The sequence below is a fragment of the Oryctolagus cuniculus genome, chromosome 9 (assembly GCF_964237555.1).
Source record: "Oryctolagus cuniculus chromosome 9, mOryCun1.1, whole genome shotgun sequence".
Classification (NCBI taxonomy): Eukaryota; Metazoa; Chordata; class Mammalia; order Lagomorpha; family Leporidae; genus Oryctolagus; species Oryctolagus cuniculus.
In genome coordinates this window covers 128940278-128958997 of record NC_091440.1, presented here as the reverse complement: position 1 = coordinate 128958997, position 18720 = coordinate 128940278, and the positions used below count along the sequence as shown (strand labels likewise).

The 18720-nt window shown below is 47.5% G+C and overlaps 1 protein-coding gene and 1 long non-coding RNA gene across 5 annotated transcripts in view; one reads left to right on the top strand and one right to left on the bottom strand.

Annotated features, from left to right (window-relative positions):
* LOC103348950 (uncharacterized) overlaps window positions 1-12524 on the bottom strand; it is a 77903-nt gene extending 65379 nt beyond the window's left edge. For all 3 annotated transcript variants that reach the window (XR_011379072.1, XR_011379070.1, XR_011379071.1), the window contains exons 1-3: window positions 12330-12524; window positions 11153-11211; window positions 395-561 (exon numbers count right to left, since the gene is read on the bottom strand). This is a non-coding gene — a long non-coding RNA (uncharacterized lncRNA). The remainder of the gene's footprint in view (window positions 1-394; window positions 562-11152; window positions 11212-12329) is intronic.
* A 213-nt stretch (window positions 12525-12737) lies between these two features.
* Window positions 12738-18720, top strand: part of PKP2 (plakophilin 2) — a 107014-nt gene continuing 101031 nt past the window's right edge. The window contains exon 1 of one of the 2 annotated variants that reach the window (XM_051850923.2): window positions 12738-13049. In XM_051850923.2, coding sequence (XP_051706883.1) covers window positions 12827-13049 — 223 coding nt within the window. In that variant the 5' untranslated portion in view covers window positions 12738-12826. The remainder of the gene's footprint in view (window positions 13050-18720) is intronic. The other variant, XM_051850924.2, reaches the window with a different exon arrangement.

The window sequence follows — 18720 nt, the reverse complement described above, 5'->3', positions numbered from 1 at the left end:
CCAAGCGTTTGGACCATAACACCCATGTGGGAGACCTGGAAGAAGCTCCTGGCTCCTGGTTTGGATTGGCTAGCTTTGGCCTTTGCGGCCATCTAGGGAGTGAACTAGAGAAGGGAAGATCTCTCTCTCTCTCTCTCTCTCTCTTTCTCTCTCTGTAACTCTGCCTTTCAAATAAATAAATAAAGCTTTTTTAAAAAAAAAAAAGTAGATAGTCTCTGTATTATCATAAAAATAATTTTACTTTGCAAGACTCTCTGAAAGGGCCTCAGCTTTTTTTAAGGACAAGACTAGAAGTTTGGGATTCCCAAGAAAATCAGTAGAAAAGCTATTCTCTTTTGCAAATGTTGGCAGTGTTAAAAGCTAAAGAAGAGAGAAAAATGAAAAGCAGTCTTACCTCATCCCACATGGAGGTGCCTTGGTTTGAGTCCCAGCCCAGATCCCAATTCCAGCATCCTGCTAATGAGCACCTGGGAGGCAGCAGTGACAGTTTGAGCAATTAGGTTCCTCCACCCGCAAGAATGAGTTCTTCTTTCCGGGTTTCCCTCTGGCCCACCTCAGCCACTGCAGGCAAAGGGAAACAAACCTGTGGTGAAGAGATTTCCTTCTCTGCCTCTCAAATGAATTAAATTCTAATTAGATGATTGTTAAAGAAGTTAAGAATCATAAACTAGTGATTCTTAGTGATTTTGTAACTATTTTAAAATTTACTTGAAATGAATGAAGTTGACCATCCTTTCATTTGATTAATGTTTATAGCGATTACCTATTTTCCTGCTGAACTGTGGTCTTCATACTTCTTACTTGTTGAACTCTACTTTGTGGAACATTAAGCCTCTGACTATAATGTAAATTTAAAATGTTATCTCTAAAATTAAAATTAAATTTTGTTAAATTTTAATTATTAAATGAGTTGAGCTTTAACATACACACATGATTGAGAGTCCTATTAGCATTCTTTTTACCCATAATTCCTGCACCACAGCTGTGGCATCTCAGTTTACTAAACCACCTCTACTTTCTTATCCCTTGCAGATCATTCCAGAGACTCTAAGTAGATTAGTATCTCAGAGTCACGCCTCTGAGCATCGTGGCTTCCCAAGAACTTTCTGTGACTTTCCACTGGCTTCTGCAGTTTTCTCAGAGATTTAAGGGGACATTTCCTCCTTTAGCCCATTATGTCCCTTTGTCCTATTTAGGACACCTGTAAAAATTTAAATTGAGCAATAAATACGCCACTTATGGTAACCTGGAAATAAATATTACGTCATTGAAATACTCAGCGAATTGAAAACTTGGCTCCTAATGGGTTAGAAGAATGTTCATACATTACTAATAGGTGAGAAGTAATTTGTAAAAAGTCCAAAATCATAACACTGAAGATCTTTGGAGTTTGGGCTTCAACCAAATTTCTCCCTTATGATCCACTAACCCTTTTCACCTGTGGTTCTGAAAATTAGCTCCTCATTAGAATCCCTTTGAAAAGTTTTCCAGGCTACAGATTCCAGCCCTCAGCCCTCAGAGATTCTGACTTAACTGATGTGCAATGGAGCCCAGGAATTGGCTAATTTTTTAAAATTCCCTCTTTAACATTCAGCTGAGTCTGCTAACACTGCCCTGAATGAGCCTAGTCAGACTGGTTTGCCTATCAGGCTTACAACTGCCACGCTCCTCCACCTCCATACTTGGACTATCCACCCTCTGACACCTTCTACCCACTTTCCACCTACCCTCCCCATGACCCGGCTCATCTAACACCCAGCTCCTTCTCCGCAAATATCCTTCCTGATTGCACCAACCTGTTTACCCTTCCAATTTAGCTGGCACATTATCCTGTACCACCTCCTTTATTGTGGCTTTGAATCTTTTTTGACATGCTAATGTTATTTAACTTTCATTTCCCTGTCTACATGAAAAAGTTCCTTCAGGCCAAGAATGTGCCTGTCTGGATATCAAGTTCCTAGCTACTGTTTTGAATATTGCTGCTGCAAAATAATGTTCCTAGGTCAGGTGAAGACACCCACATCCCATATCAGAGTGCCGGAGTCTGATACCCAGCTCTGGCTCCCAATTCTGCTCCTTGCTCGTGCAGATCCTGGGAGCCAGCGATAATAGCTCAAGGAATTGTGTCTCTGTCACCCACATGGGAAACCTAGATGGACTTCCCTCCCTGTTTTGGCTATCCCAACCCTGGCTGTTAGAGGCATTTAGGGAGTCAATCAGTGGATTGGGAGCTCCTTCTCTAACTCTAAAATAAAAGTTGATAAGAACTAGGGGCAGGAGCTGTGCAGTGGCATCCCGTATGGGTGCTAATTCACATGCTGGCTGCTCCACGTTTGATCCAGCTCTCTGCTAATGGCCTGGGAAGAGCAGGAAAAGATATTCTAAGTTTTTTGGCCCCTGCCATCCATGTGGGAGACCTAGAAGTGGTTCCTGGCTTCTGCCCAGCCCAGTGCTATCCTGGTCACTGCAGCCACCTGGGGAATGAACCAGAAGATGGAAGAGATACCTCTGTGTGTGTGTGTGTAATTCTAACTTTCAAAATAAATAAATAATAAAATAAATAAAGTACCAACTTTCAAAAAACTAACATAATCCTACTTTACTGCACACATTTAAAAATTCTCAAACATACAAGTTAATATTTAGCATTCACTTAGTACTTCATGATTTATAAATAATTGTTACATCTGTTATTTCCCTTGTCACAGTAACCCTATTAAATATGTTCTATTTATTACCCTCATCTTCAAGTCAGGTATCTAAGGTTTAGAGAAGTGTAATAACATAATCAAGGGTTAACAAGTGTTAAGAGGCAGAGTAAGGAGAATAATTCAGGTTTATCTAACTCTAGGGTCTATGCTTTTTTTTTTTTTTTAAAGATTTATTTATTTATTTGAAAGTCAGAGTTACATAGAGAGAGGAGAGGCAGAAAGAGCGAGGTCTTCCATCTGATGGTTCACTCCCCAAATGGCCTCAACGGCCGAATCTGCATCGATCCGAAGCCAGGAGCCAGGAGCTTCCTCCGGGTCTCCCACATGGGTGCAGGGGTCCAAGGACTTGGGCCATCTTCTACTGCTTTCCCATGCCATAGCAGAGAGCTGGATCGGAAGCGAAGCAGCCGGGTTTCAAACCAGCGCCCTTATAGGATGCCAGCACTGCAGGCCAGTGCGTTAACCCGCTGCGCCACAGCACCGGCCCCATGGGGTCTATACCTTACACCAATATGCTACTTGTATGTTTATTTATGTGTCATGTATTTATCACTCATTTTCAGTCCCATGGTTTTTATTTCAATATCTCATATGTACAAGTAAACATAAAACAAGGGCTAGTGTTAAGCTGCCACTTGGGAGACCTGCATCCCATATCAGAGCATGGGTTCAAGTCCCAGTTCCTCTGTTTCCTATACAGCTTCCTGCTAATACACCTGGGAAGGCAGAGGATGATGGCACAAGTACTTGGGCCCCTGCCACCCAAATGGGAGACCAAGGACAGAGTTCCTGGTGATGTGGGTTAGGCAAGTAGATAGATAGATATGCTGAGCTGCAGCTGCATGTAAGCCACAAGCCCTGGCCTCATGCTCGCTGATCAGAACTGCCCTCTTCCCTGTATGCTTCCTTTACCTGGGAGGGGAGGAGCCATGACAATAGCCACACCCATTCTGACTTTAAAAAAAGAGGCCAGTAATGGGGAAAGGGCCCTTCTTTCTTCGCAGACCAACAGGAGATGTTAATGTGCCTTCTGTCTCTACTTCTCAGTCCACTCTTCATCTATGCCCATGTGTGTGTGTGTTTGCTTTCTCATCTTTTAAATAAACTTTATCAGTTTGTGTACCACATATGTGCCTGTACGTAGAATGCTTCTCTAAATAGAAGGCAAGGACTGGAAGTAAAAATTAGACCCCATTTCTCTCACTTCACTGGCTCCTGGTTTCAGCCTGATCCAGCCCTGCTTGTTGAACTAACATATGGGAGATCTCTCTCCCTCTCTCTCTGTCACTCTGCCTTTCAAACAACTAAATCTTTGTTAACAACTAAACATAAAGCAGGCATTTGTATTCTGGACACCAGGTTGAACTCTTTAAAACTGTTAGTATTAGATTCACAGAGGGCGCAAACAGAGGGTCCTGAGGATTCCAGCGGTGGACAGGAAGCATGGAGTAGACTCAGAGGAGGAGTAGGAATAAGCTGGAAACCAGAGGAGACGAACCCCCACCACTTAGGCGGTGAGGAGAATTTCTGGCCTGGGTGCTTCTGCGTGTTTGCACACAGGAGTCCCACGTGGTGAGATAAGGCCAGCTCCCAGGTGGAGCTGAGGAGGAAGATCTTGGAATTCCAGGGTAATTAGCACTGCCTTGATCCCTTCCGCAATGGAGAGTTCACCAGCTATTTCCTCATTCAAGTCCTTCCCTGATAATAGCTTTGAAATTTGGTTTATTGTGTCAATAATTGCTGTGTTACTCATGGCTCAAAAGTCTGAAATATTGGCCTGGCTCATCCAACCCCCGGCACATTCTGTGAACCAGGTTCATAGAGGTAGCTGGGATCTTAGCACTTTCTTCTTCATGGCCTCTCGGGCATTGACCAAGGCAGCCACCAGGAATCTCATTTGACTTGGGTTCTATGGCCACAGATTTCTCTTCAAAGTTTCCTGATACCTGAGATCACACATTTTAAGCTTAAAAAGAACGGAAACTTTAGAACAGAGTCTAAATTTGATTCTAAATCGAGGGGAAACACGGGGGAATTTCAGTCTCTGGGAAAGAATGGATTGTGAAGATAAAACAAGTGACCTCGGGGAGTCAGAAGTGCCCGTTCTGTCTAGACCTGCCCCTGAAACCAGGAAAATCCAGAGCTTCCCAAAAGGTCTTTGCCCTTCAGAGGATTGCCAAAGAAGCCCTAACCAGAAGGGGGTGGCTCTGGGAGATGTGCCAGGACCAGCAATAAAGCTCTGAGAGGCAGGTTCCAGGATCAAAAGAAATTGTGAAAACAGGGGATTGCTCAACCTTACCTTCACTTAACACAGTTACTCACAGCATTAAGTAAAATAATGATAATGATAATGATATAAGTATCAGAATCTCATCTTTCATTAGGTACCATCTGTCAGAAAAATACAAAACAGGTTTATACACACATCTAAACTATATTTTTTAAAAAGAACTAAAATTAAAATGCTTCTGCTATCTATTTAATAAATAATATGATCTTATTGTGTACATATGGATGGATTTTAATCACCAGAGATAACTTGGTGAACAAGAAATGATTGTTGTTTGCATAAATACTTGTTTCTAAGAGTTATTTAAACAAATCTGAATGACAGGAAGAAGTCAATCCCATGAAGATTTATGGAAGGCACATTCCTGGAAGAGGAATATATTTCATCAGAAATAAGGAAGGGCACTCCAATCCCTGAACCTCGCCCAAACAATTATTTATTTTAGAGGAGGAGAAAGGGAAAAAGAGAGAGAGAGAGAGAGAGAGACTCACCCACCCACTGGTTCACTCCCTAAATGCCTCCAACAGCCAGAGTTGCCTCAGGCCAAAGCCTGGAACCCAGAACTCAATCCAGGTTTTCCTAGTAGGTGGCAGGAACCCAACCACTTGAGCTGGAACAAGAAGCGGAGGTAGGATTCTAACCTTGGCACTCTGATACCGGATGCGAGCATCCCAAGTGGCATCTTAATAACTAGACAAAAAGCCCACACCATTGTCAATTTTTAAATTAGGGTCCATGCTGAAAACCTAATAAGAGAACAGAATGTAACGGGATAATATAAAATATAAAATAATGTGGTTACATTAATAATCTCCTGGAATATAACAATTATATTTCAAGGAAATAGCCTACTTTTTACTATTGTAAAGATTTTAGGTAATTTTTCTTATAAACAGCAAGTACATTTTCTACAAATCCCTTTTGAGCTTCACTTGTGTACTTTATTAATATTCGTCAATATTAATGAGCATATTCTTTTTTATTTTTATTTATTTATTTATTTTTTTGACAGGCAGAGTGGACAGTGAGAGAGACAGAGACAGAGAGAAAGGTCTTCCTTTGCCGTTGGTTCACCCTCCAATGGCCGCTGTGGCCCACGCACCACGGCCGGTGCACCGCGCTGATCCGATGGCAGGAGCCAGGTGCTTCTCCTGGTCTCCCATGGGGTGCAGGGCCCAAGCACCTGGGCCATCCTCCACTGCACTCCCTGGCCACAGCAGAGAGCTGGCCTGGAAGAGGGGCAACCGGGACAGAATCTGGCGTCCCAACCGGGACTAGAACCCGGTGTGCCGGCGCCGCTAGGCGGAGGATTAGCCTAGTGAGCCGCGGCGCCGGCCTTAGTGAGCATATTCTGAATAAAATGCAGGATGACTGCAGCGCAAGCACCGGTGACTTCACTGACTTCACTGACTTCACGGTGAAGGAGCTGGAACTCCACCCACTGCTGAGGCAACAGAGCTGGCAGAGACTGCGTCACATCCAGCAAAATGTCCAGGCACCTCAAGGTGCCCCAGCTGGAGCTCCATGGATACAGCAGGTAGAGAGCTCAGCTGGGACCAGGAGTGTGTCTAATCATGGCTAAGTCATAACTCCGTACTTTGTCTTAGTTCCTTCAGCCATCAAAAGGAAGTTATAATCTTGCGAGTTCCTGAGAGATGTGCCAGTTCCGAATAACCATACCTGTCCTTTTACTGAGCACCAAGGGTGTTCAGTGGTTTGCCAAGATGACCACAATGTCTCCTTCCATCCCTGCATCCATACCCCTTCTAATCAGCTTAGTGGTTCTCCCGTGGAAGGTACTGTCCCTTTGTCTCTACCGCTAGGGAGGAAATCACTCTACCACTCTTTGGTGATGTTTTAAATTGTGGGAGAGAAAAACAGGGGAAGGAGGAGTGTGAATAGGTTTAAAATCTGAGCCAGTTGATTGGCAATGTTTTCCACATATGAAATATAATATAGAAGTTTTTAGAATTTTGAGGAAATAGTAGAGAAAAAAGTAGATAAATTTAAAAAGCAAATTATTTGTGAATGACTATACACTTACAGGTACATCATTAATCTTACATTCAATTTCTAAACAATTCAAAAAATTAAAACAATGATTTTTTTAAAGACTTATTTATGTATTTCAAAGACAGAGTACCAGAGAGGAAGAGAAACAGTCCTCAATGGCCACAATGGCAGGCCAAATCCAAGAACCAGGAACTCCATTCCAGTCTTCCTCGTGGGTGGCAGCAGCTCAAGGACTTGGACCATCTTTTGCTGCTTTCTCAGGCACATTAGCAGGGAACTAGATTGGAAGTGGAGCAGCCGGTACTGGAACCAGCACTCATATGGGATGCCTGCATTTGCGGAGGCTTAATCCACTATGCCACAACACTAGCCCAAAAAGTACAATAATTATCAAACAATGCATACACTGAGGTGCTAGATTTCCTGCAAGGTTATAAAACTCAAACTAGGGGCCAATGCTGCGGTCCAACAGGTTAAGTAAGGCCCTGGCCTGCAGCACCAGCATCCCATATAAGACCCTGCTAATGCACCTGGGAAAGCAGTGGAGAACAGTCCAGGTCCTCGAGTCCCTGTACCTGGAAGCTCCCAGCTCCTGGCTTTGGATTGGCTCAGCTGCGGCCATTGTGGCCATTTATGGGAGTGAACCAGGGAATGGAAGATTTCTCCCTCTCTGTCCCTAAGTTTCTCTGTACTCTGTCTTTCATATAAATAAAATAAAATCTTTAAACAAAGAAATAAAACTCAATCTTAGGGAGCTTCTCTGACAATGTCATAGCTGAGAAATCACTACACACTGTGCTCCCAGAGGTAACAGAATCACTTTGGCATTTTGCTTCAGCCCATGTTTCCTCCTTCTGGATCATTCCTTTTGCTTGCATGTACCTGGACCCACTCAGGCCCCTAATTAACCAACATACCTATAGGTAAGACATTACAGGCCACTCACTATTTATTTACTTTTTAAAGATTTATTTTTATTTATTTGAAAGAGTTTCAGAGAGAGGTAGAGCCAGTAGGGAGGGGAAGAGAGAGAGAGCGAGAGCCAGAGAGAGATCCTCCATCCTGTGGTTCACTCCCCAAATGACCACAACAGCCAAAGCGGAGCTGTTCTGAAGCCAGGAGCCACAAGATTTTTCTGGGTCTCCCATGCAGGTGTAGGTGCCCAAAGACTTAGGCCATCTTCTACTGCTTTCCCAGGCCATAGCAGAGAGCTGGATGGGAAGTAGAGCAGCAGGGACTTGAACTGGCGCCTATAGGATGCCGGCACTACAGGCCAGGGCTTTAACCGGCTGCATCACCAGTGCAGGACCCATACTCACTTCTCATTAAGCACCTGCCGGGTGCTGGGCTTATGGCAGGGACAAGAAAGTGTGGATCATGGTCTCTAATACAGCACAAATGCCTGGCAAAACTCCACCACACTGTTCCCTCCCTTCAGCTTCTCTGGCCACGGGTAGAAAAGATCTGCCAGCCATTGGTGCAGCAGCTGTGGTCCTCTGTCCTGGGGTAATTGTTTCAACTGATGTTCCATGCTCAAACTCGCCCATGAGTCACGGTCAGAGGGACTGTCTGAAGCTTCCATGACAATGCAGATTGCTCAGTACTAGCTCTGGGGGCTGCCGCCCTGGCTTCTTCTCCCACCTCCCATTTGGGGTCTTTTAGACGCATCAGATGTGCACATGCACAGTATACCTAACATCGCAGACAAAATGAGCATTTGAGTTAGAGGTAAACACTTTCCTCCTTGCGTTGTGATCCAAGTCCCCATCCAAGAACGGTTTTCCGATGTGTTTTCTAAAGCTTCCCTTTCTAGACCTGATCCAAATTTCATTGTATGTAGCTAATCACACAACTGCTGATTGCCTTGGTAACACAGTCATTTGCTAAAAGAGGAAATAAATTCTGAGGTTTATTTAAAATTTTCTATCTGCCAGGTCCCTTATGCTAGTTTATAAATAATTATTTAAAAGCAATAGCTATTAATAGGCTAGAAATTGTAGCAGGAAATATTTCATCCTAGCTGACATTCATGAAAATGTATTAGAGCATTTTTATTAATATGTACCTAACAGTTTCAGTATCATTAATGTTCATTAATATTATCCATTAAAATATTTCTACATATGTAGTCCTCCAATAACTTCCTAATTTTTTTAAATATTGTAATTTTTCATATAGGAATTTATGTATGATAAAAAAAGATTCCTTTGAGCAAACTCTAACTTTAGATTTGAAAACAGTAAGGTATTAGTGTTTCAAGGCAACTGTGTATAAATCAGACAAAAAGCCAAGTTTAAAACTTTAAAAGAATTTCTGAGTCCCTATGGTAGATTCACTGCAAAAGAAACTTTAGCCTCATAATTGTTATCTATTATTTACATTCCCATCTGCATTCCTGCGGAATTCCTTGTTTGTTTCTTTTATCAGATTCTGCCGGTAACTATAAACAAAATGAATGGACAAGTCTGCAAAACTGAACCCAAATACTAAAAGGCAGAGCAGCCAAACTGCACAAAAGGAACCACAACATTCCATTTCCAAGCTTCAGGGTGCTAGCCAGCAGCTACCTTCAACAGTTACCTCAGGGCTTGCTCCCAGTTCCGGAAGTTGGGTAAGCAGTTTTCCCGAGCGATGGACAGGATGGGGCACAGTGCCAGAGTGCGCGCAATTCCTCACACTACACGAAACTACTGCTAGTGCAGTAGTATGCACACCTCCAAAAGCACCCTTTTAAGGAGTGTTTATGCTTATCCTATTTTCAATGGGATCGGACACTAATTCTGTGAGCATTCAAAAATTTAAAAGGTGACCTGGCTTTAGCTTTTTTAATTTATAAAGAATATTACAAAGCTAAGTAGTATACGACCTACTATACATAATATCTATGTGACTCCAAAAAATATAACACGTCACCCAAAGAACCTGAAAGCCTAAGTAATCACGACTAACAGTTGTTGGGCACTCATCATACGTGACAGAATGTACTAACTGCTTACATACAAAAGGCATTCATTCATTCATTCATTCTGTACCTAATGGGTATCTACTTTAGGTCCTAAAAAACAGTAGTGAAAAAATAAAATCCTTGCTTTCATGGAGTTTATATTCCAGTAGGGAAACAATCAAGAATAAAGTAAAACTTAAAGCCTGTGTGATTGAGAAAAATTAAGCAGAGAACGGAGATGGCACAGATTGTGAGAGAGTCTCATTTAAATATGTTGACATGAGCAGGAAGTGAGGGGGTCCAAAACTGAGCCTTGGGGGGATGGTGAAGTTTCCTATGTGCTACTATCTTTTTAGTCCTCATAGTCACACTACAGGTAAGATACTTTTATCGCTTGCCTTTTTTTTTTCTTTTTTTTTTTGACAGGCGGAGTGGACAGTGAGAGAGAGAGACAGAGAGAAAGGTCTTCCTTTGCCATTGGTTCACCCTCCAATGGCCACCGTGGCCAGCTCACCGTGCTCATCCGAAGCCAGGAGGCAGGTACTTCTCCTGGTCTCCCATATGGGTACAGGGCACAAGCACCTGGGCCATCCTCCACTGCACTCCCTGGCCACAGCAGAGAGCTGGCCTGGAAGAGGAGCAACCGGGACAGAATCCGGCGCCCCGACCGGGACTAGAACCCGCTGTGCTGGCGCTGCTAGGTGGAGGATTAGCCTAGTGAGCCGCGGCGCCGGCCCTATCGCTTGCCTTTTAAAGATAAGAGAATTGAGCTAGAAAAATAAAGAGGTTTGTTTGCATTTCTACGTACTCTTTAAAGGGTAAGCTATGGTTCGAACCCAGATCTTCCTCACTCACAAGCTGTGCTTTTAATCACCATCCTCCTGTGAGATCACACAGCTACCCAATAACAAGATTTGTAAGTGCTCAGTTACCGGCAGCTACCTACCAGGATAATGATAACATCGCACTTCAAAGATTAATTTGAGAGGAAAATAATAAGTGAAGCTTGGCTTATTAAAATAAATGAGAAAAATGTGAATCTGCCAGGGAAAACAGATCTGGATGGAGGCAGAGCTGATCTTTCTAGTCAAAGCTCTCCAGGCACAAAACACAGTGCATGATGGGGCGGGCGTTGTGGAATGGTATTGCAGGTGAAGTGGCTGTTGGGGACACTTGCATTCCATGTCGGCATACCTGCAATCGAGTCCTGTCTCCACCTCCGCTTCTGGTCCAGCTTCCCACTAGTGCACACCCTGGGAAGAAACAAGTGGTATCTCAATACTGAGTCCCCTGCCACCCACTCAGGAGACCCGGAAGGAGCTCCTGGCTTTGGCCTGATCCAGCCCTGGCTATTGCTAGGAAGGAACCAGCAAATGGAGGATCTCTCATTATCTGTGCCTTTTCAAATAAAAGACGAACAGTTTGTAATGTGCAATGCACACACACACACACACACACACGGGATGTCCCTGTAGGGGCAGATCCTGACAGCACCTTTCGAAGCAGCAGAGGGGAGAGAAAGCAGGGCCCGGGAACAGAGCTCGTGGCTGGAACTCTGTCGTCACCTGACTTCCAGTTCACCCCGCGGTTGTCTATTAAATCTCAGCCTCAGCGTTGGGTGCTTGCATCTGGCCCCATTACCGGGCTTCACGCAAGGTGTAATTTACCTAAAGACAGGTCCTGCGGGGGAGGGGGGGCGGAAGGATGGCTTCCAAGCCCCTGCCCACGACTCCCGCTTAAGCACGGCCTTCCACACGCCTCGGCCACGTGGCCTGCGTGGAAAGGGTGCCGAGGACAGTCACCCACACACCTGTGCATTAAGGGCGGCGGGCTGGAGTAACACGACGGGGGGGGGGGGGGAGGGGCGGAGCAAGCCCGGGGAGGGGGGTTCACAGCAACTGCGTGACGTGGGGCCACGGGGGAGTGTGAGCACACGGACCCAAGCGAGGCCCGGGGAGACGACCCTGCTGGACTGCCAGGGTGCCCAACGAGGGCAGTGGGCACGGCTGGCTTAGGCCGCACCCCGGAGGGCCAAGGACCCTGGGCTGCCGTCAGCCGCGCGGGAACCCTCACCAGCCGGAGTGCGGTTCCGGGGCGGCCCTCGCGGGGGTCGCGGGCGCCGGGGACCCCCGCCGCGCCGGGCGCCTCCCGGAGCCCGTCCGCGGGGGCGAGCGGGACTGTACTGGTACACTCTGTGAATCTGCAAGGGAAAACAGAAGCTCTCCGTGAGCACGAACATATGCTTCTGGGAAGGCATCTGCGCAAAAAGTACACAGTCCTGAAGTTGGACTGAGGAAAAAAACTTCAAAAAAAAAAAAAAAGAAAAAAGCCTTGCACTTCCCACGGCCTGCCTGCGGTCGCCCCTTCTCACCCGCAGGTCCGGGAAAACCCAGAGTCCCTGGAGCGGCTCTCACGGAGCCTCACGGACCCGGGCGTCCCGAGGCGGGCCTCGCGGCAGGCTCACAGGCGGCGCCGCCGGGCGCACCTGCCCGCAGGCCGGCCTCTCCCTCCGCCGCGCGGGCGCCGCAGCCTCCCCGAGGGCGGGGCGCGGCCACGGCCACCGAGCCCGGCGATCCCGACGACGTGCGCGACCCCGGCGGGCCGCGCGCTCCCACCGCCTGCCGGGGGCGCGCAGCCGCCAGGCGCCCACGCCCGGCCCGCGCGAGTGCGCGTGCCCGGCCGCAGCCGCGCCCCCTCCGCGGTGGCCGCGCTCCCCCGGGGCCCCGGCCTCTCCCGGGCGCGGGGGCGGGGCCGTGGGCGGGGCCGTGGGCGGGGCTTGTGGCGGCGCCCCCGGCTCGGCTGCGGCTCCTCTCCCGCAGGTTCCGCGGCAGGCGAGCGGCGGCGGCGGCGGTCGTCCCTACCGGCCCCATGGCAGCGCCCGGCACCCCGGCCGACTGCGGCTACATCCGCACGGTCCTGGGCCAGCAGATCCTGGGACAACTGGACAGCTCCAGCCTGGCCCTGCCTTCTGAGGCGAAGCTGAAGCTGGCGGGCAGCAGCGGCCGCAGCGGCCAGGCGGCCAAGAGCCTGCGGATCCAGGAACAGGTGCAGCAGACCCTGGCCCGGAAGGGCCGGAGCTTCGTGGCCAACGGTGAGTGCAGCCCCGCAGGGCCCTGCGGCGCCCGCCTCGCCGCTTCCCGGGGGTGCGGGACCCGGCGCACTGCCCACCTGTTGCTCGCCGCCCCTTTGTGTGGCCGGCCGCACCTGCGGGGCGAAGCCGCGGCTCCGTGGCCTTTTCCGCGGCGGTGTGTCGTGCGCGTGTGCATGTTCAGTGCACACGCGTCTGTGTCCAGGACTTCCCCCCTCCGGGGCTTGTCCCCCGCCCGCCCAGCCCCGCTGGTGCGGGGCCCCCGGCCCGGAGGCGCGGGAGGGGTCCGTGAACACTTTGCAGTTCTGTGCAGAATTTGGCTGTGCGTGATTGTCTCTCTGGGAGGAAGTCCCCTTGGCGGTTATGAGATCTCTTAAGACTCCACGATATCGGTAATTGCATCTCTATATACATTTTAAAGAAAACCTGAAAGCCGTCGCGCTCCTGTAACTTGTAAATTGAGCCGCGGCGGTGGTTGATCTAGGGAGTGGACCCAGCGCCGTGGAGGCTTGGGGCCGGGCAGCGGGGGGAGGAGGACGACGGCGAGCGGGCAGAGGCAGGGGACTTTGGCCCTGCTGGCCGCTGCCGGCGGTCCACCCAGCTGCGCCCGGCTCCAGAGCGCGGGCTGCCCCTCCTCCACCACGCCCCATCTGCAGGCATGGGTGCAAGGCGGGCGTCTCTGAAAAGCCTCGCCCGAGGTGCGAGGGTTTACACACGAGCACACACACACACACTGTGAAGGCTTCCAGAGCAAAGCCGTTGTGAAGATGAGGCACCAGGTCCTGCCCGCTTGTCCCCTCTGCAGTGGCTGCCCCAGCGACTCAGTAACTCCCCTTTTAGTTGAGGACTGGGTTGCTTCTCTCTTCTTCTGCGGGTTTGCCACAAGCAGAAGGGGAGAGAAGGAAGGGAACCCTGAACTAGGCGCCGAGTGTGGAAGGAACTCTTAAGAAAAAATGAAAATGTCCACAGCCCAGAGCACAGATGACAGCCAGCGGAGAGTCCAAGACGCTGTCCTGTTTTCAGTTTGCGCCTGTAGGAGGGCAGGCAGTGTCCAGAGACCTGAAGGTAAAGAGAGAATGCTTAATGTTCATATGTGTGCCTACTCTGTGCCAAGAACTGGGCGTTGTAGATTCCTTTCATGATATTGTTTGTACTGAAAACACAGACAGACACTTGTGAGCTAGGTATTTTTCTTTTTAAGATTTATTTATAGCCGGCGCCGTGGCTCAATAGGCTAATCCTCCACCTTGCGGCGCCGGCACACCGGGTTCTAGTCCCGGTCAGGGCGCCGGATTCTGTCCCGGTTGCCCCTCTTCCAGGCCAGCTCTCTGCTATGGCCAGGGAGTGCAGTGGAGGATGGCCCAGGTGCTTGGGCCCTGCACCCCATGGGAGACCAGGAAAAGCACCTGGATCCTGGCTCCTGCCATCGGATCAGCGCGGTGCGCCGGCTGCAGCGGCGGCCATTGGAGGGTGAACCAACGGCAAAGGAAGACCTTTCTCTCTCTGTCTCTCTCTCTCACTGTCCACTCTGCCTGTCAAAAAAAAAAAAAAAAAAAAAAAAGATTTATTTATTTACTTGAAAGTTTGGAGGAGAGAGAGAGCTTTTCCATCTGCTGGTTCACTCCCAGATAGCCACAATGACCCTGGCTGAGCCACACTGAATCCCAGAGCTTCTTCTAGGTCTCCCACATGGCTGGCAGGGGCCCAAGCACTTGGGCCACGTTCCACTGCTTTCCCAGGCACGTTAGCAGGGAGCTACATTGGAAGTGGAGCAATTGGGACACAAACTGTCATTCATGGGATGCCGGCTTTGCAGGGGGTGGCTTTACCCACTATGCTACCCGCCAGCCCTGAGCTAGGTATTTTAATTCCTATTCACAGACGAGGAGACTAAGCGGTTAAGTAATACGCGAGTTACCACAGATAGTGAGTGGCAGAGCTGGTATTTTAAACTCCCAAACCTGAACTTTTAAACTGCTGGTCACTTAGATCATTACATTTTGTGATTTTCTTTTTTAAAATACAAGTGGGATTTCATACACCTGTGACCAATGGAGTTACTGTATCTGTCAAGCCAGCCTGGGCACCAGAACAGCTTAGAAGACACACAGTGCATATAGTAGATTCTCCTACTGTCCTCTGAGAATGGCCAGCTAGCAAGAGCAGCTGGACATCAGCTATTCAGTTAGCAGGGGAATGGAGCCAGGAACAGAAGGAAATCGAGTATTGCTGGATCTCTGCTGTGTCTCCAAGAATTATGTGTTTGCGTTTCATTATATCCTCAAAAAACAGCTACAGGAGATACAGGTGAAGATTCACTTCACATAGGAAGTATTTGTCAAAATGTGTTAGAAGTGTAGTCCCAGCCCCACAGACCACCTATCCTCTCTACAGTGCAATGTATCAACCGTTTCAGCAACTAGCCAGTCAGTCTGTTCTCTGTGCGGGGCACAGCCTAGGTGCTGCATTAAACACACAGTCTGCTTGCTTGAAGCAAGAAGTTGACAGCTGCCAGAAGGAAGCCTCCCTCTAGAAAAATCCATCACCAAACAGAAAAGAATAAGCAGCCCAAAAGAACAGCTCCTCATTACGGAGCTGGGAAGAATAAGTTACTTCTGGCTGATGGGGATTCTGGGAAGCCACATGGAAGGACTGGGCATTTAGATCTCAAAACTTCAGTAGGATTGGACGGAGGAGGGGCTGGAGAAGGAGCCTTCCCCAAGGGACACCATGAATATTTCACGGTCACCGTGTTGATAGTGATAGAACAAAGGGCAGGGTCTCCGGGCTTCTGCTCTAATGCTTAGGCTAACTACTTGAATGACTTCTCAACTAAGGAACAAAGCATTTGAAATATTTTGATTACAACAGCAGCTTCCCAGCGAGCTGCAGTACACTCAGCAGCCTACACAGAAGTGCACACCAGGCGGAGAGATAAGGCAGCAAACACCTACGTGCTTGGAAGCCTTTGCTTTCTGAGGCTTGGACAGGAAACCGGCTTCAAAGGAGTTTACCATGAACATGCTATACAGCAATTACGAAGGCTGGTTCGGATATATCATTTAATTAAAGTTCTTTGGAACGGTCTAGGGGCTCGTGATGGTTGTGTCTGTTGCTTTTATTATATCCGTAGTACTATCCTGTCTCTAAAGTTGGAACAGACTAGCAATTGTTGAAACAATGCAGGCCTGGAAAGGATCCTGTGTCAACACAAATCCAGGGAAGAGAGGACCCTGGTATCAAGGGCCGTTAGCGCCAGGGCCCCGGGAGAATTGTGAATTGTTGACATACCTGTGAGTTGCAGGCAGCACATAATCTGCTGAAACCCAATGAGCTACATGTGGCTGATTTGTTGATAAGTCCTTTGCAAGGGTCTTAAACCCTTTTCTGACTTCTTTCTAATGTCTGCAGCCTGGGGGCCGGGGGTTCATTGTAAGTCACTCGGTGACATTTGGTGTTATTTTCAACTGCCAAACATTTTACAGTTGGCCGTAACTCGCTGGCACAGCAGCACTGAGAGATGATCTGCAGTGTAGTGAATTCTTTCAGTCCTCTAAAAATCACAGAGGAGAAATGGTTAACTATCAGCAAAGGGAGAAATTAAGTGCCTGTCTCCCACTTGCCTGGAAACTGCTCCTTTTCTCACTGTGCAGTTTTCCCCACGTGCCTAAGCAGGAAAAAGAAAGCCATATTTTAAATTGTCATATATAATGCTTCATAGCACACAGTAAAAGATGTCAGCCTGCCATTTACTACCTCAATCTACCCTAAAAACTTGAGGCATATCATTTACTTAGCTGGTTTCTCTGTTGAAGTGGCTTTGAGAACTGAATTCTGGAGCGAGAAATGAAAATTGGCTTGGGGTGGCAAAAAAGGCAGTTCATAGGTGATAACAGGGTGTGGGTGGGGGAGTGTTGGAGAGGGGAGTTCCTGTTCAGATTCTATACGATCTCCGCTTGCCAAATAGGAATTCCAGGTATGAAGCCATTCTGGGATCGAGGGCACTCCTCATTCAGAACAGAGCAAAGGAGGGGAACTCAGCTAGTGTGGAGCCAGACCCTGGCCCTGCTGTCCTCAGGGTAAGGAGTTCAGATGCCTCCTTGTCTGCCCAGGGGCCACTCCGTGTTCCACATCCAGCAATGAGTACAGTAAGTCCAGAAAAACCAGTGTGTGGTTTTGTTTTTGCCTTAGCCATGCCTTTGTGTATCATCAAATGAAATGGAATGGTTACAAAGTGGTGATTTCCAGAAATAAGCCCCGCAGCTCTAAGAAATGGTGAGAACGTATCATGGGGCACTGAAAGATTCTCTGGGTGAAAGACACGCTTGACAACCATGCAGAATGGCGTCATAACACACGTTCTCCGTGAACTTTTTGAAAACCGCGTGGTCCCTTCGAGGGTGAGGTTTTGAGTGAGGCTGTGTTGAGGAAGCTTCGAATCAGTGGAGTGAGAGGAAGCCCTAAAGAGCCCCCGAGTCACAGATAAGACGCAGGAAGTTGCTTCCAGAGAAGACTGTTCACCCCACCTTGTTTCTGCGAGCCCCTCTGTGTGCGGGCTGTGCCCTGTGCTGGTGGCTCCCGTGCCACGGGAACAGTCAGTCAGTGGCTCACTCGAGAGAAATTCACTCGGGATTTGTGGCTCAGCTCACCACGCTCATTCTCTAAAGTGTGATTTTCGATGTCAGCTTAAAAAGTTTTTTTCTCCTGGGTTAAATTAAGGCCATACATACTGACATTATTTTCTCTCCAGATTGGTGTGGTGTCAGTGTTACACTGAAATTGAATTTCTGGTCTTTTCAATACAAATTATTAAAATTTTTGATGTTTTTTTTTTCTGAGAGAACTAGTACATTAGTGGCTACCTGTCTGGGATCATAAGGAAAATCCAGAAGAAATACGTTTTCAAAGCCTCTGGCACTTATGAGTCAGACTTGATTCACGTGGCCTAAAAGAAGGTTCTTTGGTTTCATCTCCTATGGTTCTCAAGAGTGTTAAATTCTACAATTTGGAGAGAAGTGTCGGACTCTAGCTATTTTGTGAATGTCTACGAATGTATAAATATCATACTCCTCTTTGGGAAGTCAGCAAACAATAAAAAACAGCAATGCAAATGGGAATAAACAATTAATTAGGGGAAACTTAATCTTTCTATTAGAGCAAACCACCTCATTCCCCTGACATCAGATTGAGAATAGTAAACAGACTGTAAGGTCCTCTTATAATAGAAATATTGTGTGCCTTTTGTGTAATGCCATTTATTAATGAGGACTTGATAATAGACATAAATACAGTTACGTTCTTAAAGACAAGTTTGGGAGCTCAGTCAGTAGACCTAGATAAAAAATGCATATTTGGGAATAAAGGAACCTTGAGCGTTTGAAAACATAACCCACTATTACCATTTAAAGAACCCACATATTCTTGCAGTGATCAACTTTTGGCTTAACAATTTAATTAAAATTTAGCAAGCCCTGGCTTTCTGAAATGCGCAGGAGAAAGCACTGCACATTCAAAGCTTCATAGATGATGTCCCCTGAATCCTCAGTCTCACATCCACACGGAGGATGACTGGATCTTGGTGATCTGTTTTCAACAAAGCGTGAAAGCAAATAGGAACTCTTCTTCCCAGGTAAGATGAACTAATTCTAGGCCAGCAAAATACTACAGATAAATA